Source organism: Equus asinus, chromosome 4 (assembly GCF_041296235.1).
Source record: "Equus asinus isolate D_3611 breed Donkey chromosome 4, EquAss-T2T_v2, whole genome shotgun sequence".
Classification (NCBI taxonomy): Eukaryota; Metazoa; Chordata; class Mammalia; order Perissodactyla; family Equidae; genus Equus; species Equus asinus.
Genome location: NC_091793.1, coordinates 43,900,379 through 43,924,959, shown reverse-complemented (window position 1 = coordinate 43,924,959; position 24,581 = coordinate 43,900,379). Strand labels below are relative to the sequence as shown.

Here is a 24,581-nt window from a genome sequence, read left to right as displayed (position 1 = left end):
TGAGAAGGCTGGTGTCGTCTGTGGAAGTATGGGTACCTGGCGGTGAGTACTGTTGTTTAGTTGGTCCTCAGAGGTGTATTTACTGAACCGGATTTGTTGCTGATAGGCTACTTCAGAAGCAGGGACTCTCATTGACTGGCTGGCTTCTAAAACATACTCAATAAGGCAAGTTGTTTATTGATTGAATTTAAACTAGTTTTGGTGGCTTCTTGTTAGCACAGCTGAAGAAGAGTCTTTTGCTAGGAGTGTGGGAACTTTTTACGTTCTCGGTCCCCAGTTCTTCACTCGAAGCTGCAGGATAGCATTAAGGATTGTCCAGACCTTCCCCTCTGTTGCTGATTCTTCTTGAAGATAGATTTTATTTGCGAAGATCTGACTTTCAGTTTGAGTGAATCAGCATAATTTCATGTATGTTTGTCCTTAAATCATTTATTGAAACATCTGCTGGGACAGTGGCTGTGTCAAAGCATAAGAGACACTGGACAAAAAACATTAAATGACTGTGAGATAAACAGGAATAATTAGAAGTATTATAAGAAGGGGCTGGAATACCCTTTTCTACCATAACCTAAGATTCTTCAGGCCTGACCAAGAAAACCAGTCCGAGTGATTCCGGCCAGGCTGCCTTTTCTTTTAGCTTAGATATAGATTGTTTACTTCACCTGTAATGTTCATTCAGGCGTAACATGAAGTGTTGGCAATGGTTTCGGTTTGCCTAAAGAAAGTCCCAAACCATTCTATCATCTGTGACTACTACTGTTGTTTTGATGATCTGGGGTGGAAGTTGCCTGCTTTGTGTGGTCATCTCTTTGTTTCGAGTATCTTGCATTAACAGTCAACTCCCATGACTCCTCTGCTCTGGAGAAGCTCAGTTCAGGTTCTCTAACGGTGTTGCTGTTCAGCTCTGCTAAGGTCCCTTCCGTTCTCTTTCCAGAGGATGTTGCTAGTTCAAGCTCATTCAGGGATTATGTTTTATTCATCATAATAGACTCGGCATCCAGCCCCTGCCTGCTACAGTCAATATTTATAAAATGAATATTCAGCTTTATATTATTCTTGGATTATTTTAGGCATTTCAGTTATGTTTCTTCATTGAGATTCTGATCTCATTGAAAGCAATAACTATGTCTTATTTTTCTCTGAATGCTCCAGAAAGCTTATCACAGTGTTTTCTATGTTGGGTATAAATAAATATTCGTTAAATTGGATTCAAGATATATTGAGTGTACTTTGTTTGGGTAATAGGGCAGATAGTTGACAAGATTCCTCATCTAAAAGAAATAGCAGATCTATTGGAGAGGTGAAACATACACATAAAACAATTTAAAGATGATGCTTTTTTCTTTTTTTTAAAGATTTTATTTTTCCTTTTTCTCCCAAAGCCCCCAGTACATAGCTGTGTACTTTTAATTGTGGGTCCTTCCAGTTGTGGCATGTGGGATGCTACCTCAGCATGGCTTGATGAATGGTGCCATGTCCGCGCCCAGGATCCAAACCAGCAAAACCCTGGGCCACCGAAGCAGAACACGTGAACTTAACAATGTAGATTTTTTGAACATCTCAGCCACTTAAACAGAATGCTAAACTTTAAAGTTATTCTTAAAAGTAAATAGGGGCCAGCCCCTTGACCAAGTGGTTAAGGTTCCACACACTGTGCTTCAGAGGCCCAGGGTCACGGGTTCAGATCCTGGGCACAGACCTACTCCACTCATCAGCTGTGCTGTGGAGGCATCCACATACACAGTAGAGGAAGACTGGCATGGATGTTAGCTCAGGGTGAATCTTCCTCACCCCCCCCCCAAAAAAAAAGCAAATAACATTTCATGATGAAATACTATACAGCAAGGATAAGGAATGACCTACAACTTTATGCAACAGTATATTCACAACAATATTGTGAATCTCACAAACATAGGGTCAAGCAAAAGAAGCCAGACACAAAAAGAGCATATAATGTATGATTACATTTATATTAAGTACAGAACTGGGCATTGACAGCTAAAAAAAATAAATGTAAATGAAGTTTGATAACTTCTGCCAGAATAGAACTGAGACAAAGTAGGGAACAACAGCTTATGCCTTCTAATTCAAAAATTTTTTGATGGGTGATCAGGCTCATTCTGGCCCTCCTGCCTGCCCAGCCATTTTACAGCCGCAGTTCTTGAATACTTCATTCAGAAGGAGAACATGAACTCATACTTATGTCTATTAACTGCCAGACAATATGTATTTTATTTACATTATTTCATTTACTCCTTTTAGCAGTCCTCTGAGATATGTACAGTCTTCCCTGTTTCCAAGTGACAAATACAAGAAACTGAAAGCTTACAAAGTTTGCCCAAAGTAATAGAGGCAGTTAAGTGGTTGATAAAATTTGAACTTTAGATTTATGTTACTCCAAAGCCTTTGTTCTGTCTACTCCATCACAGGATAAGTAAAAAGATGGAGAACTTAACCTGGTAATTTCATTATTTGTTGGTGGAGGATGACAGGAAGAGGCCCTGTACTCTAGGGCAGGGATCACCAAACTTTTTCTTGAAAGAGCCAGATAGGCAACATTTTAGGCTGCAGGCCCTGTGGTCTCTGTCCCACGTACTCAGCTCTGCCATGACAGCACAAAGGCAGGCATCAACAGCATGTCCATAGATGAGCATGCTGTGTCCCAGCAAAACTTTACTTATGGACACTGGAAACTGAATTTCCTGTAACGTTCATGTCACAAGATACTATTCTGCCTTTGATTTTTTTTCAATCATTTAAATATGTAAAAACCATTCCTAGCTTACAAGCCATACAGGTGGCAGGCCAGAATTGTCCTGCAGGCTCTAGTTTGCTGGCACCTGCTCTAGGCTCGACTGGAGTCCTTATATATTTTTAAGAATTCCCTTTCTAGACAGGTTCAAAAGCTCAGCAGATATTTGTCAGATCTCTCCGATGTGCTGCACACTGCTACTTGACATACAAAGATGAGCCCTCCAACCCACAAAAGCAATTTAAAAGAAAGAACATTAAGATGGAACTTGCATATAGTAAAATACACGCATGTAAAGTGTGGAGTTTGATGAGTTTTGACATATGTGTACACCCAGATAAGAACCACCATAACCAGCATAGAGAACATGACCTTCACCCCCAAAAAGTTCCCTCACGCCCCTCTGTAGTCAGTTTCCCTCCCTCCCTGCTCTAGGCAACCTCTGATCTGCTCTCTCTCACTGTAAATTATGTTTCCCTTTTCTAGAATTTCACATAAATGAATCTAAGTATGTACTCTTTGTTATCTCCTTGTTTTACACACCATATGTTTTTTAAATTTATCCATATTGTTCAATGTATTAGTAATTTGTTCCATTTTTGCTGCTTAGTAATCCACTGTATGAATATACCACAGTTGGTTTATCCATTCACCTGCTGATGGACATTTGGTTTGTGTCCAGTTTAGGGCTATTATGAATGAAGCTGCTATTAACATTCATGTATAAGTCTTTGGGTAGACATATGTTTTCATTTCCCTTGGGTAGACACCCAGGAGTAGAATTGCTGAATCTTATGGAAAATGCATATTTAACTTTATGAGAAACTGCCAAGCTGTTTTCCAAAGTGATTATACCATTCTGCATTCTGATTAGTATGAGAGTTCCATTAGCCTCACATCCTCACCATCACTTAGTATTGTCGGTCTTTTTACCTTTAGCTGTTCCAGTGGGTATAAAGGTGGTGTCTCATGGTGACCACAATTTCCATTTACCTGCTGAGGACTAGCATTGAGTATCTTTTCATGGATTTCTTGGCCATTCATGTTTTCTTTTGTGAAGTTCAAATCTCATGTCCACTTATTTTTTATTGGGTTGACTTATTATTGAGTTATAAGAGTTCTTTATATATTCTGAACACAAGTCCTTTGTCAGATAGATGTATTGGAAATATTTTCTCCTAGTCTCTGCATTGCCTTTTCATTTTCTTAATCATGTGTTTTAATGGCAGCAGTTTCAATTTTAATGAAATTCAGTTTATCATTTTTTTCTTTACGGTTACTTTTTTGTATCCTAAGAAATCTTTGCCTATCCCTAGGTTGTGAGAGGTGTTTTTTCCTGTATTTTCTTTCAGAAATGTTCTGGCTTTAGCTTTTATTTGGATCTCTGATTTATTTGCAGTTAATTTGTGTGTGGTGTGAGATACTGATTGAGGCTCATGATTTTTCCATGTGAACACCCTGTTGTTCCAGCACCATTTATTGGGAAAACTGTCCTTTCTGCCCTTGAATGACTTTAACGTCTTTGTCAAAAATCAATTTACTATATATGTGGATCTATTTCTAAATGGTGTCCTCTTCCATTGATTTATATGTCTTATGCTAGTTTTCTTTTGAGCCTCAACATCTTTTTAATTTTAGTCTCAAAAAGAAATCATTTACCATTCTTTTTAATTGCAAACTCTCTTCTTTATGTAGATCTCAGTTCACTTATATGAATATTTATATTTTTACAGGTATAGATATGCCAAAATAGGCAAATCTAATGTAGATGTGTTTCTGTCTGCAATTCGTGCCAAATCAACATACTTCTATTCTCTACTTTTAGCATAGAGTTCTTAGTGTGCTAGCATTTCAACAGCAGCAGTAATTGTATTTATGAATCCTTATATGATATTGTATCTCAAACCTTATGGACGTCCAAGTTGTTTCTGTCTGGGCTTTCACACTTGTCACTTCGTAGCTACTTTTTCTAAGATGTTAATTAGATTAATTAAGCATGTTCCTTCTTTTTGTACATCCAACTCTATTCTCTGCTTTTCTCCATATTCTGTCTCTAACCAATGACTTTAGACCCTTCTACAGCAAGAAAAGATCTATTTTGTAGGTTTCAATCCCTCAGTTATTTCTTTGCCCCCCCCGACTTTTATCCCCTCCCATAAAAATGAGTTGTCTTCTTTTCAGGGTTTGTTTACCTTTCTTATGTCAAAGAAGTTCAGAGCAAATGGATCTTTTTATTTTATCTGCAGTTAAAATGTTTTTCAGGTAGTTGCATTTCCTAGCAATATCCATTACTCAGTTCCTACAGATTTCAAAGTTATCCTTTTAAATCTGTTTTCTGAGACCATATGTCACTTAGTAAAGTGAAAAAACAGATCTTTATAGTGAGCTTAGGCAAGGAAGGGATTTTTGGTCATTGTTTCATGAGGATTTTTTTTTTAGTTTATTAAGTTTTGTTTCTTACCATAAAGCAATATATAGTCATCGTTGTAAAATTGCCCATAATCCCCACACTCAAAGACCAACACATTTTAGTATGCTATAAAAAAAATATATTATTTCTCAAATTTGAGTAACATATTGGAAAGGCATTCAGTAAGTAGTTTTAAATGAATGGATATCTTTTTTCCAGTGAAATGTTTTGCTGGGCAGCAGTCTTCCTGCTTGAAAGCAGGCTGGTATTAGAAGCAGGACCATCTTTGGGCAACAGGCGGAGGGTGAAGGGGGGGCACCTGAGTTATCCAGGGGCTGATGTCCGCTGATTGCGTCTTTCCCCAATATTCTGTGAATATTAACAGCATTATAGTAATTTTACTTAGCGCACAGTACAAAATCAATAAATGTTAATTTCATATAGCAGTTTATATATGTTTTAGTTTCATCTTTTTTCCTCTTATTATTAAACTAAGAAACATCTTACTTAGTTTGAATTTTTTCTTGATTTTCAGGTTATTTCCTAATGTTAAGTGACATTAGCTATCACTAGTTCTTTGCATGATTGGAACAGACTGACGTAGTCAGATGAGAGAGTGATCAATGATGGGCCAGGGTTAACGAACCCAGCCAAAAAATTATTATATTTAAAAAAAATTAATTGTATATTAAATATTGAATAAACAATAATGATATCCACAAGGTATGAAGAATAATAATACAGTGAACACAAAGACACTCACCAGTCAGTTTAAAAAACATAACACTACTGATACCCTAGTACCCTATACCTTTAAAAGCCGCCTGTGTGCTCCTTCCTCCTCCCACAGCAAACTGTTGATGCTGCATTGGATGGCTAACAAGTCTTTGCTTTGCCTTGTGATTTAATGCAAATACTTGGATACATAAAAATATATTTTTTAGTTTTGCATGTTTGAGGAATTTATAAAAATGGAATTGTATTGAATATGCGTCCAAGTGACGTTCTTCTCTTGCTCAGCATTGTATTTGAGATTAATTCACATGTGTAACTGTTGTTCATCTGCTTTACTGTTATAAAGGATTTCATTCTATGAATAGTCCAAATTCATTCATCCATTCTTCTTTTAACGGACTTTTAGGTTGTTTGTAGTTTTTTGCTGTTAAAAATCAAGGCTATGAACATTGTCGTATGGTCTCCTGGAAGACATTCTAAGAATTTCTTTTGGATAGAAGGTCTTAACCGTTTTTGTGCCTTCGATTCCTTGGGAAGTTTGGCGAATATTCTGGGCTCCTTCTCAAAATGAGCTTCATTCATTTCCCACCTTCCCCCACCTGCTACCTCACAAAAATGATTCAGACCAAAGAAAAGGTGCTTTTATCTGAATATCAGCAGATTGAATTCCTGTTGACTGATAATCCTAAATTCTTCTTGGCAGATGTTTAAATATTAGATTTTAATGAGTAGCCTTTTCAGTCTGGAAACTGGCTTAGGGGAAATGAATTCAGCCTTTGTAAGTTAGGGGTTCCGAAGAACTGTACTAATTTGCTATTCCTGGTGTTTGTATCATATTTCTAAGCATCTCTCTCCCAAAGAAATCACGTTTCTTCACACAATACACGACAAGGCCACTTCTGGCAGCTGGGGCACTGAGGGGGCGCTGGTGCATGGGACTGTTGAGGAGGAGCCAGCCGAGGGGATCAGTACCGTCCAAAGCAAATACATATTCTTGTGCTTTACATATTTATTTAAATTCCAAGCAATACATCTGGGACATGCATAATTAGCTGGGGCTACAAAGTTGCCTTTTTTGGAAGGTATATTTACTTAAAGAAGTTATGCGTATTTTATGAAAAACAAACAGACGACGTGAAAACACAGTCTACCCTCGGTTTGATTTTTGATGTGTTTTCCCACTGAAAAGCATGCATTCACAAACAATCATTTGGTTTTAAAATAAAGCATGTTGCATTAAGAAGTATCTGATACTTGTTGTGATTTCAATAATTCATTATACACAGTGTTCCAAGGAAACACTGATATCCTTTGTTAACTAGCAAAAAAAAATAAATAAATTTAAAGCTGTTTGAACTTTAAGTTGTCACAATACCTTTAAAAAGAAATTGGATAGGAAGGGAACTTAAATAAATCCAGTTACTGGAATAAGAATGTGGGGGGGATGCAAAAGTAAGGAGAGCAATCACTACGTAGCTTATGACAGCAAATTTCTCCTCTTTGTACTTTAGAGCCAGAGCAGACTGAGGACACAAATGCATCCATTTTAAAGCAGCCCACACTAAGGCCCAGGGAGGTGAAAGGTCACACCTCTGTTCCAATAACGTTTCAAATAAAGGTCGTAAATTCTGAGGCAGCATAATAATCGATGAACAATGATGGTGGCACTAATATTTATTAGTACTTACTATTTGCCAAACATTTGCTTAACCCTCTACAAATATTATCTCACTTAATTTCTGCACTCAGCCCGTGGGGCAGGTAATGGTAATCTCATTTTAGAGATGAAGAAACTAAGACTTAGAGGTTTTTTCACTTGTTGAGAGAAGCACAGTTATTCGGTGGGGGAGGTGTCCCTTCAACAGCAAACATCTTTTTCAAGCTTATCAGGTATAAGTATTTGGCTAGAAACCAAAAGATCAGATAGAAAGAAGACATGGTTTATCCCATCCAGGGATTTCCGTGTTAGATCTACCGTATCAGATGGGCATGTGAGATCAGTAGCTTTCAAATGTTTTTGACGAAAGCCCTCGGTAAGAAATATGTTTATATTGAAACTAATGCACACATTTTTATATATCTTATTTATCTATAAATATGTGTCATTTCATAGCTGAATAAAAGTTTTATAATATATCCTTACTGTGTGCTATACAAGCTAATGCTTTCTATTCTATTCCATTCTATTCTATTTTATTCTATTTCATTCTTTTAAAAGACCAATGACATTAATTGATTTCATAGTGCGTTCCTTGGTCACATACTGAAAAAAGATATTTTATATATATATTTTAAAAAAGATATTTATGTGTGTGTAAAACATGAGATACTAATAGTCCTCCAGAACTGCTCTGGCTATTGTTTTTTTCTTTCTTTCTTTCTTTTTTTTGGTGAGGAAGATTGGCCCTGTTGCCAATCTTCCTCTTTTTGCTTGAGGAAGATTTTCACTGAGCTAACATCTGTGGCAGTCTTCCTCTATTTTGTATGTGGGATGCTGCCACAGCATGGCTTGATGAGTGATGTGTAGGTCCGCACCCGGGATCTGAACCAGTGAACCCCAGGCCACTGAAGTGGAGCATATGAATTAAACCACCTCACCACAAGTTGGCCCCAGCTCTTTCTTATTTATCTCTGTATTGAACTTGGATTGCTAATTTGGCTTTATCAATTTAAGAAATTATCTGTAGACTTTTGGTGGTGGATGCGGATTTAGCTATCTTACCCCGTGCCTTATTTCCCCATCTTCCATCCTCCTAATGTAGTAATGCTCAATTTTTATTTAATAAATAAGTGTTGTTTATGTTCTATGACTGTAAATATCATTTATCACAGAGCCAAGTCATGATTATACTTCTTTTTATCTCTCTTTAATTTTTTTCTGGAAATAATTGCCCTATTTTTTCACTTGCATAGTTTTCTATAAAACTTAATTGTTTTAATTGTCCTTAATTTTTTCCCAAGTGCCGTCATACACCTATAGTTAGCTTTTGCCTCCAAAACTCTATCATATCGATACTTTGCCTTTGTCCTGGAGACCGCAGTTCCAGAGCACTCGGTCCTCCCACTGTGTCTGGACCCTGACTCTCCAGTCCACGGCACAGCTCTCATCCTGGAACCTTCCCTCGCTGCTCTCTCCGTTTGGCTCTTCTATTTTCTGGATCCCAGTTCTTTCTCTTTCTTGGTTCTCTCCCTCATTTTACATCAACACATTTTCAAGAAAGTTTCAAAGAAAGAGACCAAGGGAGAAAGCTTTTCTGAGGGCACGCACTCTTAAAATGCCCTTAGTTTACCCTCAACATGTGGTTGATAAATTGACCAGGCACACAATTATAGATTGGAAATCCTTTTCTCTCAAGATTTTGAAAGCTTTGCTCTCTTGTCTCCAAGTGTTGCTGTTGGAAAAGTCAGATTCTTGTTTCTTCATATATGACCTGTTTTTTTTTTTAATCATAGTGAATATTTATTATGTTCTTCCTTTGCGTCAAGCACTGTTCTGAGTATTCTGCACTGTTTATGCTCATGTCGTCATCTCCATGACATGGGGATTATTTTCTGCATTTGCAGGAGGAGACTGAGGTGTGGAGAGGTTAAGCAGCTTGGAAGTGGGAGAAGGCTGTTGACTGGCCACTTCACTAGTGGAGGATGGGGCATTGGCCATTTAACTGGGAACCCCACAAATCTGTCATCTGATCTCCTCTCTGGGGTTATACTCCTGCCTGTTACTATTCTTGAAACAAAACAGAGGTCTAAGGGAATCCCACTGTTAACTATGCAGCCTTCCAGTTCATCCTCATTCTCAGCTAATACCTCAGGCTTCCTGGTATCCTCGAGTCCTGTGTCTTTCCCATTCAGTTTCTCCAGGAAACATCCCTCTATTTTCCTACCTGGGGAGGACAGTTGCAAGAATGATGAAAGAATGTAGACATTTGCTCCCTCCATATACAGACATTTAAATAATCCTTTGGTGTTAGCCTCAGCATCCATTGGTACTTACAAGTCCAAACCTTTCATGGACCCTACAGGGCATACTGACTTCCTCTCTTGGGCATCCCTCTGGGCAAGTGTTCTAAGTTGTAGCTTGGGCAGCCCTGGTCACTGAGTTAGCACTTCCCCCGCTGCTTACACTTTTTTTTTATTACGAAATACAAATGTACAGGAAGTTACAGGAAATAACATAATCATGTATTTACCACCCAGCTTTATCAACCCTTAAATTATTTAAGCAACTATTTCAAAATGATCAGTAAAAATGCACCTTATAAATGGTTGATGCCTCCTGTGTATCCCTTCCTGGTCCCATTTCATTCCCTCCTTAGCAGTTATCAGTGTTCTAAATTGGTGTGTTTCATTGCCATGCGTGTTTTTATACTATTGCTACAGATGTATGAATCTATAAGTAACATATTGTATTGCTTTTCATTTTTACAAACCTTAGTAGAATCATATGCTTTACATAGTCTTCTACTGCTGTTTTCATTCAAACTTATGCTTTTGAGGCATATTCTTATGGGTTCATGGAGCTCTTTTTCATTCATTTAGCTTCTATATAGTGTTCAGTGTATGACCTAAGAGTTAAAGCAGCCATTTTCTGTTAATAGACATTTTAGATTACTTCCAATGTTTGACTTTTACAACAACAGTGCAAGGAATATTCTTGAGCATTTCTCTTAGTAGGCATGTGTAGGCAGTGTAGGCACTTAGTAGGCAGTTTCCCTGCAGAGCTTGCACAGGTAGACCAAGATATTGGTCCTCTCAGTCCCTGGGGTAGCCACATGGGACCTGGGGTCAGTCGAGCCCCTAGGCCAGCCTCCTGCAGCCATGAGCAGTTTTATCCTTTTATCCGTGTTATGGAAGGAAAAGAATCATTGTTCATGTGAGATTGTTGAATTAAGATGCACGACTCAAATTTGATACCTATTGCCAAATTGGTCTCCAGAGTAGTTGTGCCGGCTCACAGCCCTGTTGCCGATGCAGAGTTCTTTTTACCAAACATTGTACTCTACAGGTGGAGAAGAAGTTGGGCTTGAGTATTAGACTATATGAGTTTGAGCCTGACTCCACCTATGAGCTGTGTGATCTTGGGCGGGTTTCTTATACTCTACATAAGCCTTGGTTTCCTCAGATGTCAAAGGGATAGTAATAATCCATGGCATGTTACAGAGATGTTTAAGAATTATACATGTGAGTTCATACACGTGAACCCCTTTGTACGCTGCGCGGCCCCATCACAGGCCATTTCAACAACAATATTTGCTATTATTATCGTGTAAAAGTTGATTTTTGCCAGTCAGATGGGTATGAAATGGAGTTTAATGTGGTTGTAATTTGAATTCCCATATTATTACTCAGGTTGAGCATCTTTTCATATGAGCATCTTTTCCTTTTCTATTCTATTGGATTCTTTATTTTTCTTATGAACCGTAGGAGTTCTCTGGATAGTCTCTCTAAATATTCTGAATACTAATTCTTTGTCAGTTATATGAAATGCAGAGATTTTTCTTCCAACCCTGGGGCATGATTTTAAGTTTATGGTGTTTATTGAATCACAGGAATCTTTAATTTAATGTAGGTTATAAACTGTTCCTTTAAAATATTATGCACTTTATTTATGAAATCATTCCCTACATCAAGGTCATAAAGACATTTTCTTACATTTTCTTATAAAACTTTTCGAGGGGCCAGCCTGGTGGCGTGGTAGTTAAGTTTGATGCGCTCTGCTTCGGTGGCCTAGGTTCACTGGTTTGGATCCTGGGAGCAGACCTACACCACTCATAAAACCATGCTGTGGCAGTGTCCCACATACAAAATGGAGGAAGATTGGCACAGATGTTAGCTCAGGGCCAATCTTCCTCAAGCAAAAAGAGGAGGATTGGCAATGGATGTTAGCTCAGGGCCAATCGTTATCACCAAAAAAAAAGTTTTAAGTATTGTTTTTTATACTTGACTCTTTACCTGGAATTTGTTTTGGGGTATGAGGTAAGGATGCCATTTTCTTTCTTTCTATATGAGTAAGCATTTGTCTCCTGAGTAGGGGTTGGCACACGTTTTTCTGTAAAAGGCCAGATAGTAAATAGCTAAGGTTTTGTGGACTATATGGTCTCTGTCACAACTACATAGTCCTGTCATCAAAGCACCAAAACAGGTTCCTTAACCTCTCTGACTCCATTTCTCCATATGAACATCAGGGATAATAATGGTACCTCCTCCATGAGAAGGTTGTGAGGAGTAAATAATAGATAAATAGACAGTAAGTCAACAAGTGGGTAGAGTTGTGTCCAAGAAAATATGTACAAAAAACAGGCAGCAGGTTGAATCTGACCCACGGGCTGTAGTTTGCCAACCCTTGTTCCAGACGAATCTCCCAGTGAGCGCAGATGCTGTCCAGGGAATTAGTAGTTTATATATATCACATATGTAAGAAATGTATTATATAAATGTATTTATATAAATGTATTGTTAATATATAAATATATATTATAATACATATATAATAGAGATTTATTTATTTACATTTCCTGCCAATCCCAGAGAAATTGCCTATCCTTATTCTCTTGCTTCTCCTGCACACATTACTCACTCACTTGGCAAATTTCTTCATTGAACCGCCATATACTCCAGTAATACAGAGTTTACTACATAACTTGTCCCATTTATAGACCCCCCAAATTGTTTTTTAAAAAGCTCTTTGGGGAACTTTGATCCTTTAGCCTGAAACTCTCCCTCTGAAGTTGTGATAAACTAGCGTCTCCTGACGCAGTAGCCTTCATCAGTTTACGTCCCCCATCCGTGCCCAGGACGAACGGTTCTTGTTCTTAAGGAGTCTCTCGAGTGACGTTGTCTCCAGCTGATTCGCGTGCATCTAGTCAGATATCCATCAAGTGTCTGCTTTGTAAGCCCGTCCCTTGGCTCGCACTGAGGACGCAGGGTGAACAAGTTCCTAACACACTGCACAGATGTGGCCTGACCCCTTCATGTCCAGCGGGCTGACTCTCTATCGGTCTGCATGTTATGCTTTTATTAATAGATCCTGAGGTCGTGCTGCCCTCTTACCTGTCTCTCCATCCCCCTAAACCAAGGCTCTTATTAACTGCCTCAAAGTAAGTATAGCAGACGTGAGGCCTTTGTGGGTTTGTTTTCTTCAAATAAGGAAATTGAGGCTCAGAATAGTAAGAAGCTTGCCATTTTAAAAGGCTCTTTAAAATATTTTAACTCTCTGTCTATGTCTACAGCTATACCGACAAGTCATTCTTCAATACACTTACCTTCTGGTTATTGTTCTCACCATTGCACTGAAGTTTTCCTTGACGAGCCACCAATGGCCTCATAATTAGTAAATAAATGGTCAGTTCTCCATCTTTATTTCACTCAATATACCTGCGGTAGAAGAATGTTAAATAATTCCTTATTTTACTTTTTATTTCCTTCAGATATCTTCTTCCTCCTTCACAGGTTTATCATACAGAAAGAAGGTGAAACATAACAGTGGTTTGGCAACTGTACAATACTATTAAGTATAAGGATTATTGTGGTTATTGGGAGGCTAGAAGAAAATGAGAAGATATGCGTGAAAAGTTGAAGAAAAGTTTTATTGCAGAGATACATGCAATTTTTTCTTGTGGGAAGAAAATGTTTCTATCAGTTAAATATTTCTTCTTTTCGAGCATGGTTCTTGACTTAGATGCATGCTGTTCCTTTCAGAAAGCAATGGTTTAGGCTCATGGCCGTGTTTACCAGACCAGGAGTGTCCCGGCGACAGGAGTAAGCCCTGGTGTTCTCTCCTAGGTGTTCACCTTGCTGTGGATTGCTGACTGGATGGTCCATCACTTCTGGAGGAGAGGGAAGGACCCGGATAGCTTCTCCATCCCCTATCTGACAGCTCTGGGCGATCTGCTGGGGACAGCTCTGCTGGCCTTAAGTTTTCATTTTCTTTGGCTTATTGGAGATCGAGATGGAGATGTTGGAGACTAATCAATCCTACAAACTTCTCTCAAGTTGCCCAGGAGGAAAACACAAGACAACCACTTCCGGCTCTTTTTCAAAAATCTTAATCAGTAGTGTGACTTCTGCCAGGGTAATCTTCAGTTGGCCCTGATTCAATTAAATGGCCTTAACATTTTTTTAAGGAATTTGTGTTGAAACCAGAATGAACAGTATTTGTGCTGCTTTTCATAGAATAAATAATAATTTGACATAGATATAGATATAAGCTCAAGCTCTGAAATTAACTACATAGGAAAGAATATAGGATGTTTACAATGAATAATTTTAAAACCACAGGTGTAGCATAAATGTACTTTACTATTGTTTAACTTATAATGCTAGGTTTAGAGGAAACAGTGTTGTAGTTTAGCCTTTCTTGTCTCACAGATGTGTTGTACTGCAAAGCATACTACAAAATGAAAGGGGCCCAACCAAGCTTTTAATAGCTTTGACTATGCCCACCTCTCTGCTAGCTGAGGATAAATTTACCAATTACTTCCTCCTAACCTGACCTAAATACATTCTGCTGAGCATAAGATAAACTCACTTTTACCTGCTTTTCCCACATGCCCATGCTAATTTAATTTCAACTCTGCAAGTTCTTGGCAGGCTACCCTTTAAACGCAGAATGACTTTGAAAGATCTTTAATGGAACCAGTGGGCCATTTTTGATCATTGATTTGTTGAAAGAATGCTGATCTTTCTCAGAGGACCTAACAGTCAAAAACAGAAGAAATCTGAGCTGCATTTGCAGAGATAAGATAGTGTGAGAAATTGTGTGTGTGTGTGTGTGTTTGAGAGACAGAGACAGAGAGAGAAGCTTTTGAGAACTTAATCTTGGATTGTTGATAGCAAAGCTCATAGTACTATTGGAATATTAGCATTATATAGTTATTCTTAAACACATTTTATTGATATGATTTTGTCATTTGGTCTAAAAATTTTACTACTTACCCGAATTTGGTATTTGTTACCTACATTATAGTTAATAGTTTCTCCTTATTAAAAAATATATACCATTTAATATAACCAAGATATTATAGGATTTAGAATGAGTGAGTGACTCATTTGCTCTTCTGAAGAAGTCTGTTGAAACTTTTAGGCTCACCATTTTAAAAGAGAAGCTGGTGGATTCAATTATTGTTCATGCCTGTACTTATCATCTGTTTGCACAGGCTTATTTCTACATGGGACTCTGTCATATACACTACTGTGTTTCTCAAATATTTTTCTAAAACTCTGATCTATATTCCAAACACTTGACCAACACCTTAATTATTCAATAGGTAAGCATTTTTATATCACATGTAGTTCATTTTTAAAATGCAGTGGAATCTCTCAAGACTGTCAGATATTTAATAATTTAACTGATAAGGGAAGAAAAATCCACATCAACTTTGATCATCATGGTTAAAGTTGTGAGTTAGTGTTAACCTTATATAAATAGAAGATTGTTTATAAATATATTGGGGAGGTGTTCCTAGTAAGCTCTTTAAAATAAAGAGACTGGTTTAGAGTTATATATTTTTGCTTATTTTAAAACTTTAATTATTCCATTCTCCTGCCTTATAATGAAGTTTCTAAGGCAGAGAACTGAACTAATTATAGAATTTCTCCTTTGGAGAGTTATAGTGTCACATAGTGAACATTCTTATAAAAGAAAGAATGATTAAGTTGATGAATATTTAGCTGCAAAGATTTTTTATTTAAAAAAATTCATAAATAACTTCTTTGATTTTACTGTAAAGTGTTTGTAAATTACTTGTTTACGTTTGGGCTGTATGATTCACTTATATTTTTCAGTGATTTCTATTTTGATTTTTTTAACATAAAAAAGCGCACAGCAAATCACATTTTTTAAGGCATTTACCAACAAGTTTAGTCTAGTGCATTACATGTTCTAAAGCACATTCAAACACACACTATTATTTAGCAGTCATAGCAGTACCTGTGAAGAGTCAGGTAGATATGCCCATCTCTCTGTTACAGCAGAAGAAACTGAAACTCAGAGAAGTTACATTTTTAAAGTTGCACAGCTGCAAAGTGACCAAATTGTGACTAAAGTCCAGGTCCCCGAACATTTAAGGCAGTACTCTTTCTATGACCCTCCAAATGTACCGAGAGTACCTGACTAATTGAGAGGAAATCAACCAGAGAAACAGGATTCCCTAAGTCCAATAGCGTATTGCTATGTCTTTTAGATTTCAGACAGGGAAAGCTCCATCTAATGCATCTTGATGATAAGTATAGCCAACTCTCAATTATTAGTGTTCCTAACACTGAGGACAACACAGATAAATGAAAACTTTAGAATAAATAACAGCAATGCCTTATTTCATAGAACATTTAATTGCCACCGCCTTTCCCAGATCTAGCCATTTCCACAGATGCTGATAAATAACCCGGATGGCTGACGAGTTCTGTCTCCTTTCTCTTTTGCTACCCAATCTTGGTTACAGCAACAAAAAGTCTAAAAGGCATGTAATAGGAAAAAAAATAAAGACATGGAAAAGTCAGTTACTGATTAGCTGAATTAATTTATAAAAGGGATTTAGATTCCTTTAAAAAAATGTTTGCTCGTTTTTTGAAAGCCTTTCATACGTATGCAATCGATAAGACGACTTCTCTTATTTAGCCACAAAAATCATTTATTATCAGTCTTATATAATGTAAATTCAAAGTATTTATTTTTTTACAACATAAACTCCTGCTCTCCAAACTGCTTCCTTTCATTAATTTATCAGATACTTTGTTTATACACAGATAATCTTTTTAAAAACATATTTTTCATTCTTGCCTACCAACCATTTTTTTCTTTAAAAAATAAAGTTTCTTCGAACTTGATAAAATGGAACCTTATGGTAATGTATCTTCTGGGAGACATCAGAAATTCCACACTATAGACTATCAATGATGTAGCCAAATGAAGTACATTTTAAAAAGTCTTTCAGTCATTGGGCTTCCTTGCCTTATAATGTATGTATGGCCTGGTATACCCATTTATAATGGGCATCTGCCATCTTTGAATTGTTGTAAACTCAAGAATAAAATTTAAGAAATATCTACCCAGTTTTGTTGTACTTCTTGATAAACTAGATGAACATGGAGGCAGTGTGGAACTCACCCAAAGGAGACTGGGGTGATCTGTGTATATATGTTGTGTTTATGAGAATAATAAACTGGGCTTTGACCTACCTAGACCTCCAATCCATTGCTGTGCCACTCTTTCACTGTTGAGGACTCTCCTCGTTTTTCAGCTTACATTCCTGGCCCCATCAGTCCATACATCCTCAACTGCCTCCTTCCTGCTTACTGGACAGCTCTGGTTAAACGCAGCTCTCACTATGCTTTGTCTGCACTTGGGCAGCTAAACACGGCTCATGAAAAACACATGACTGCTCAGACAGATCTTTAAACTTCTGATCTCAGACATCGAGTTAACCCTTCACTGGCCAGCAGCCTACTGTACTTCTTGAATCACTTCACCCTCTGGGAGACCAGGCTTTTGTCCCACCACTCCACTGAAGTACACTTGTCAAGGTCACCAGCAGCCTCCATGTTACCAAATCGAGTGATGAGTCCTCAGTAAGATTTCTCATCTCTTTCAGTCTTTAAAAGTATGTGACAGGGAATATGTGCAAATCCTATATCTGATAAGGGGTTAATCTCCATAATATATAAAGAGCTCACACAAATGACCTAGAAAAAAACAAATAACTCAATCAAAAAGTGGGCAGAAGATATGAACAGACATTTTTCCAAAGAAGATATACAGATGGCCAATGGGCACATGAAAAGATGCTCAACATCACTAATCATCAGGGAAATGCAAATCAAAACTACACTTAGATACCACCTTACACCCATTAGAATGGCTATAATCACCAAGACAAAAAACAACAAATGTTGGAGAGATTGTGGAGAAAAGGAAACCTTCATACACTGCTGGTGGGAATACACACTGGTGTAGCCACTATGGAAAACAGTATGGAGATTTCTCAAAAAATTAAAAATAGAAATATCATATGACCCAGCTATCTCACTACTGGGTATTTACCCAAAGAACTGGAAATCAACAATTCAAAGAGGCTTAGGCACCCCTATGTTCATTGCAGCATTATTCACGATAGCCAAGACGTGGAAGCAACCCAAGTGCCCGTTGACAGATGAATGGATAAAGAAGATGTGGTATATATATATACAATGGAATACTACTCAGCCGTAAAAAAGACAAAATCGTCCCATTTGCAACAACATGGATGAACCTTGAGGGCATCATGTTAAGCAAAATAAGCCAGACAGCAAGGAAAACACCATATGATTTCACTCATATATGTGATATAAACTTACAGACAAAGAGAATAAATTAGTGGTTACCGGGGAAGGGGGTGAAGGGTGGGCACAGGGGGTGAAGGGGCATACTTACATGGTGTATGACAAACAATGATGTACAACTGAAATCTCCCTATGTTATAAGCTATTATGACCACAATAAAAACAAAAGGACAAAAAGGGAGAAAGTAAAGGGCGTACAGGGAGAGAAGGTTAAAACATCCATGCAATTAGAGCATGAAGGAACTGGAGAGTTCTACAAGTTTGATGATGTTAGGAAACAGGAAACAAAATTTTGAGTGAGCGTGATGTAGAACTCAACCTTACTCACTATAAAATGAAAATATGAGGTATTTTCAAGTAAATTAAAACTAACATCCTTTCCAGGTCTAAGTTCCAAATGATAGAGTTCATATAGACAACTAGTTTTAAAGTAGAAGGTGCTCATTAAAAACATGTTTCATCAAAAAAAAAAGTCTGTGACAGGGGCTGCCCAGGGGCACAGCAGTTAAGTTTGCACGCTCAGCTTTGGCAGCCCAGGGTTCACCGGTTCGGATGCTGGGCATGGACCTACGCACTGCTCATCAAGCCATGCTGTGGCAGGTGTCCCACATATAAAGTAGAGGAAGATGGGCACAGATGTTAGCTCAGGGCCAATCTTCCTCAAAAAAAAAATTATTTGAAATGCTTTCTTCACTTGGCTTCTCAAAAAGTCTGGCTTTTTTTTAAAGATTTTATTTTTTTCCTTTTTCTCCCAAAAGCCCCCTGGTGCATAGTTGTATATTCTTAGTTGTGGGTCTTTCTAGTTGTGGTATGTGGCATGCCGCCTCAGCGTGGTTCCATGAGCGGTGCCATGTCTGTACCCAGGATTCGAACCGACGAAACACTGGGCCGCCTGCAGCGGAGCATGTGAACTTAACCACTCGGCCACAGGGATGGCCCCCCAAAAAGTCTGCCTTTTGCTTCCTTTTCTACATCACTGGAAGCCCCTTCTCTGTCTTGCTGGTTGCTCGTCCTCAATCTCTAAATTTTAGAATGCCTGACAGCTTAGTTTTTATTACGCCTTCTCTATCTACTTTTCCTCCCTAGGTGACCTCACCCATCTCATTATTTTAAATGCCATCTATACTGATTATTTCCAAATTTATTTCTCCAGTCCAGGCCTCTCACCCACCTGCTGGGAAATGCCTGCTGGGAAACTCCATTTGAATGATTACGACGTATCTCAAGCATTTGAACAACACTATCAACCACTTTGACCTCATTGACACATATAGACCACTATACTATCCAACAACTACAGAATATACATTAAGGGCTAATCTCCTTAATATATAAAGAAGTTCTATAAATCAGGAAGAAAAAGACCAACAACCCGATAGTAAAATAGCCAAAGACAGATGGTTCATAAAAAATTCAAATAGGTGCCCAATATCACTCAAACTAAAAGACATGCTAATTAAAATCACACTGAGATACCATTTTTCACCTATTCAATTGGCAAAAATTCAAAATCAGATAAAGCATTCTCTTGGCAAGGCTGTAGGAAAACAGACAAAATTGCTGGTTGTCAGTGATAAATTTGCCACAATGAAAGCTCTGTAGAGGGGAGTCTGACCGTATCTACCAGAATCACAGACGCACCTATCGTTTGATCCTGTAGTCCCGTTAGCACCATTAGACCCAGGCAAGGGAAGCCTCTGCCCTGGGCCCTGGGCCACGTGCAGTGGTTGGGAAACTGTGGCCAGCAGGCCAAGTCCAGCTCAGTGCTTGTTTTTGTAAATAAAGTTTTATTAGAACGCAACCATGCCCATTTGTTTACATATTGTCGGTCCTCTTTTCCTCCACAACAGCGGAAGTGCATAGCTCTGGAAGAGACTATATAATAATAGAGCCAGCAAAGCTTAAAGAAATTGCTATCTGACCCATTACACACACAAAAGTTCACCCACCCCTGCTTTAGAGTGGATTCCTCAAATTTCATTTCTAAGTGTCCCTCAGGTACCCGGGACTAGCCAGGACCAGCAGTGCCACCTGGGCAGCGGCCTCAACCTGAAACTGGTCCTGTATGGGCTCCATTTGCAAGAAGCAACCACCTCACAGTTTTGTAAGTTACCATCCAATGCCTGGGACTAGCCACACTGACAGGGGGCCCCAGTTCCTATTTCTCCCCTTCAGGGAGCACTCCTCATGTGGGATCAACCAGATGTCCCCAGGAAGTCAGACTCATGCCTACGGAGTAGTCCCCGGATTCTGCAGCCAGCCTCAATTCCAGGAAGGCAACGTGATCTGATCATCCTCACCGGCCAGAATGATAATGGGTTGCCAGAATTGTGCTGACGTGTTGATTTGGGGTGACTCACATCAGACACAGGACAAATTCAGACCTCTGAGCACTGACAGTGTCATCCACGCCTGACCCTTGGACTTGAGCCTCACATCTCTTTTGTCAGCATTCTAACTGTGGCATTGATTCTGGTCTAGAGCATCTGAGTGTGGCAGGGTGGTGACAGGCATCCATTACCCTGTGCGCCCCTTGCCACTTGCACCCAGCAAGGTCTCCACACCCTCCTGCAGGCTCTGTGCCACATGTCAGGCAGCCCTCTGGCTGTGGCCACTCCTTTCTACTCTGAAGGTCTTCAAGACCGCTGCTCCACAACTGACCCTTCCAATTGATGTCCTCTTCTGCCTTCAGTTGATGGGGTGATGGCATGTTCTCCCAGGTCAGTCTTAAGTTGCACTGGACAAGGAACAGCCATTCATCATGTGGATGGGACCATTCTTCTCACTCTGCTCCTGGGACCTGGCCTAGCCTCCCCACTGGTGACAGTATGCGGTAGGCAGGGGTTGTTGAAAAAAAATATTCAATGACACTTGTTAAAGGTGGTAAGGTGGACTTTACTCAGGACCATGATGATAGGTATAGGGACCACTGCAATGGAATTTTGCTGTGGCAGAGAGACACGGGGCTCAACTCCGAATCCATCTTGGGCAAGTGGGAATTTATAGCCAAGCAGCAGGGTGGGCATCGGTGGATGGAAAATTACCATGAGGAGACGTCAGAGGTAAGGATGATTCTGGCTAAACTGACTTAGAATTTCTTACTAAAGACAGACCAGGGTGGTCAGTCATGGCCTGGGAGATGGTGAAGGATGAGGAACCTAACCAGATATTGAGGGTGATTAGATATCGAGGGTGGGAGATTCTGGTTAAACTGATTTAGCAAGGTTCTTGCTAAAATAAGATTTTACAAGGAAGTACACGCATGGACCTAGAAGAAGGTTCTGGAGCCTGACTAAAGCTTGAATCTTTGTCAGGGTGCAGTCAACACTGAAAGAAATCACGTCTAGAGATGCAGTAACCGCAGCCTAAAAGTTCAAGAGAAGACATGGTTGGAAAATGTGGTGTTCTACATTGACGCTATAAAATTCCAAATGGTGAATTTAACACGGTCAGAAAACAAACAATCGTTCGCATGTTCCTGCCTACTTCTGAGTAAGACTAGCATGGGTGGCTACCATCAACACAGCACAGTGATGACCTTTGAGAAAGCCACTGGAAGCCAACGGTCACTGGGGGCAAGATGGGTGGTGTAGCAACATGAGTAATGTTGTAAACAGCATGAAATAAATGGTATTAGGGAACTGCAGAGGCCAGAAAATCTATACTGTTTCAATACAAATAGGTTCCAAAGAGCCAGAGCATTGCAAGTAATAACAGTTTTGCTCCTTCTATCTTAACAGTGGGAGAAGTCAGCCAGGGATGGCACATTTGACAATAAAGAACACAACAAGATGGCGCATGGACACTGTGAAGAATCTTTGTTTGCGTTTATTGGACAATCCACAAATGCTAAGTACCTCTTTTCTACTCATTACACTAAATCTTCATCGATAAATTCCTATACCTCACATGGGCCCAAGGATTTTGTAAACACTTTAAAATCAAATCACTTATGAGGACAAGGGTCCTGCAAAGGATATTAACTTGGAGCCCTACACACCCTAGGGGCCGCCCTACATCCAACTTTTTGGAATCTATACTACAGATATTCCCGAACATAAATGTACTGACATTCTTCACGGTTATTCCTTACGGCTTTGTTTGTAAGAGCAGAAGATAAGAAAACAACACTGGGGTCCTCGTGGAATAAACTGTGGTACATCTGCAAGGTGGAACATAATGCAATGAGAGACAAAAGCAACAAGAACTATCTCTACAAACTGATACAGGGAGATCCACAATGAGGTGACAAAAGCAAGGCATGGAACAACATGTAAATATTCTCTTTTGTGAGAATGAGGGAAATAAGGATACACAATTGAGAAAGAAAGACTGGAAGGAAAAATAATAGGATTAAAAGAAAAGCTTACCGGGGCCAGCCCGGTGGCGCAGTGGTTAAGTTCGCACACTCCGCTTCTTGGCGTCCCGGGGTTCGCCGGTTCGGATCCTGGGTACAGACATGGCACCGCTTGGCAAAAGCCATGCTGTGGTAGGCATCCCACATAGAAAGTAGAGGAAGATGGGCACGATCTTAGCTCAGGGCCAGTCTTCCTCAGCAAAAAGAGGAGGACTGGCAGTAGTTAGCTCAGGGCTAACCTTCCTCAAAAAAAGAAAGAAAGAAAAGCTTACTATAGGGAACAAGGAGCAATAAGGCGCACAGGAGCAACAATGGGAATGAGACTTGTCAGTGTGGACTTTTCAGGTCATTTTGCTTTTTGAACCGTGTGTATGTATTACTTATTCAAAAAACAATTTAGAATTTTTACTTGAAAAATATATTCTTTGACCTACTGACCCCACTTCTTGAAATCTGTTCTAATAATCAGAATATACATTGCAGCAATTTTCAGCTTGAAATTTTTCACTTGAAAACAGGCTGAAAGTTCAAAAAAAGTTAAATATAGTACATATATAATCTTATACAGCCAGTGAATTCATATTTTAAAATTCTTTGATGATGTAGAAAAACATTCATGACAATGTATGAAAAGCACTGTGTACTAACAGTATACGGAACAAGTGTAATTTTTAAAATCATCAACATATTTAAATTTTTTTCCCTCTGGATGATGTCATGACAGACTTTTTCTTTGTTGAACTCTTCTGTATTGTCCACATTTCCAACAATGAACACGTTACTTTTAGGTTTACTTTTTGAATTACTTTATTACTTTTCCAGACAATAGATCCCCAGCTCTAATTGGCGTGTAACCATTGCACAGCCTCTTTAAATAGAAGATTGCTTTTGTTCTGTTTAGTCACGATCACCTAATGTTTTTTAAAAATGTGACCTTCCTTGTTATTCTTGCAGGTGAGGAAAGATATTCTGTGGAAATGGAACATGTCGGTACTTAATGACACTGGGGTATCAGTAAGAAGACATAGTGAATAAATGCGAGCCTCGGAGAGGGGGCCGTTTCCCTCCCTCTCGTCCGCCCTCTGGCTGCTTATGACGTCCTACGGACACAGGCTTTCACGTTTGGGTGACGCCCACAGACTGCCCTTCTGGTCCCTCTTCCAGGCGACCCTGAGCTCCAGGGGGCTGGCACAGAACTCTTCACACCGGGGTTATTACAAATCTGCCCTGTCCCACTGCACAAACTTGCCCTGAGGCAGTTTCGGACCCCCTCTCTGTCCCTGTCCCTTCTCTCCTCCCTGCTCCTCAGTGGGTGGGCTGTGCTCAGCAGTGAGAAGGCCGAGGCTTCTGGAACAGGCTACCCGTTAATTCTTGTTCTGCCGTGACATCCCCATCTTGTTTAAGCTCAACATTGTACCCATCCCTTTTCTACCATATTTCCCCGTACTTTTTCTTCAGCAGCAAGATCTCACTCTCTGCTCCATGATGTGCATAAGCACCCCCTCCCTCCCCCGGAAGGAAGAGCCTGCACGTGACCTTCCTAACACCCTTCCACTCTCCTCTCTGATGGCCGACTCTCCGTCCAGGAGGCTGTTCCTGCCTCCTCTTCCTCACCGTTCCCTCTCTGCTTAGCACCCGATAGCCCATGCCCTTGTCTCTTTCCTCATCTTCTTTGACCTCTGGGCTACGTCTCACATGTAACCAGACCTTCCTCCTGATGACTTCTCCTCCCTTGGTTTCATGCCGGAATTAGCACGGCTCCCATTCTGGCTTGCCCCATCCTAGCTGTGTGTCAATTGGACACGTTACCAATCCTAGCCTTTTAATTCAATTTAATTCAACAAATATTTGAGTCTACCTAGCCTATTGATTCAATTTAATTCCACAAATGTTTATTGGGCACCTGATTTATGCTAGGCATTATCCTAGGAGCTGGGGATACGTGAGCAAACAATTCAGATAAAGTCTTTGTGGAAGTTTATATTCTAGAGTAGAGATTGAAAATAAATAAT

General features: G+C 39.3%; 1 protein-coding gene and 1 long non-coding RNA gene across 8 annotated transcripts in view; one reads left to right on the top strand and one right to left on the bottom strand.

Moving 5' to 3' along the window:
• The window catches only part of SLC41A2 (solute carrier family 41 member 2), a 121,778-nt gene extending 107,913 nt beyond the window's left edge, over nt 1-13,865 (top strand). For 5 of the 7 annotated variants that reach the window (XM_044746345.2, XM_044746342.2, XM_070507184.1 and 2 more), the window contains one exon: nt 13,680-13,865. In XM_044746345.2, coding sequence (XP_044602280.1) covers nt 13,680-13,865 — 186 coding nt within the window. Of the gene's footprint in view, nt 1-13,595; nt 13,626-13,679 lie in introns of those variants that run through there. The other 2 variants (XR_011502673.1, XM_070507186.1) reach the window with 2 other exon arrangements.
• The window catches only part of LOC139045059 (uncharacterized), a 50,689-nt gene continuing 26,165 nt past the window's right edge, over nt 58-24,581 (bottom strand). Inside the window, exons 3-4 of the long non-coding RNA XR_011502674.1 lie at nt 13,160-22,808; nt 58-5,531 (exon numbers count right to left, since the gene is read on the bottom strand). This is a non-coding gene — a long non-coding RNA (uncharacterized lncRNA). The remainder of the gene's footprint in view (nt 5,532-13,159; nt 22,809-24,581) is intronic.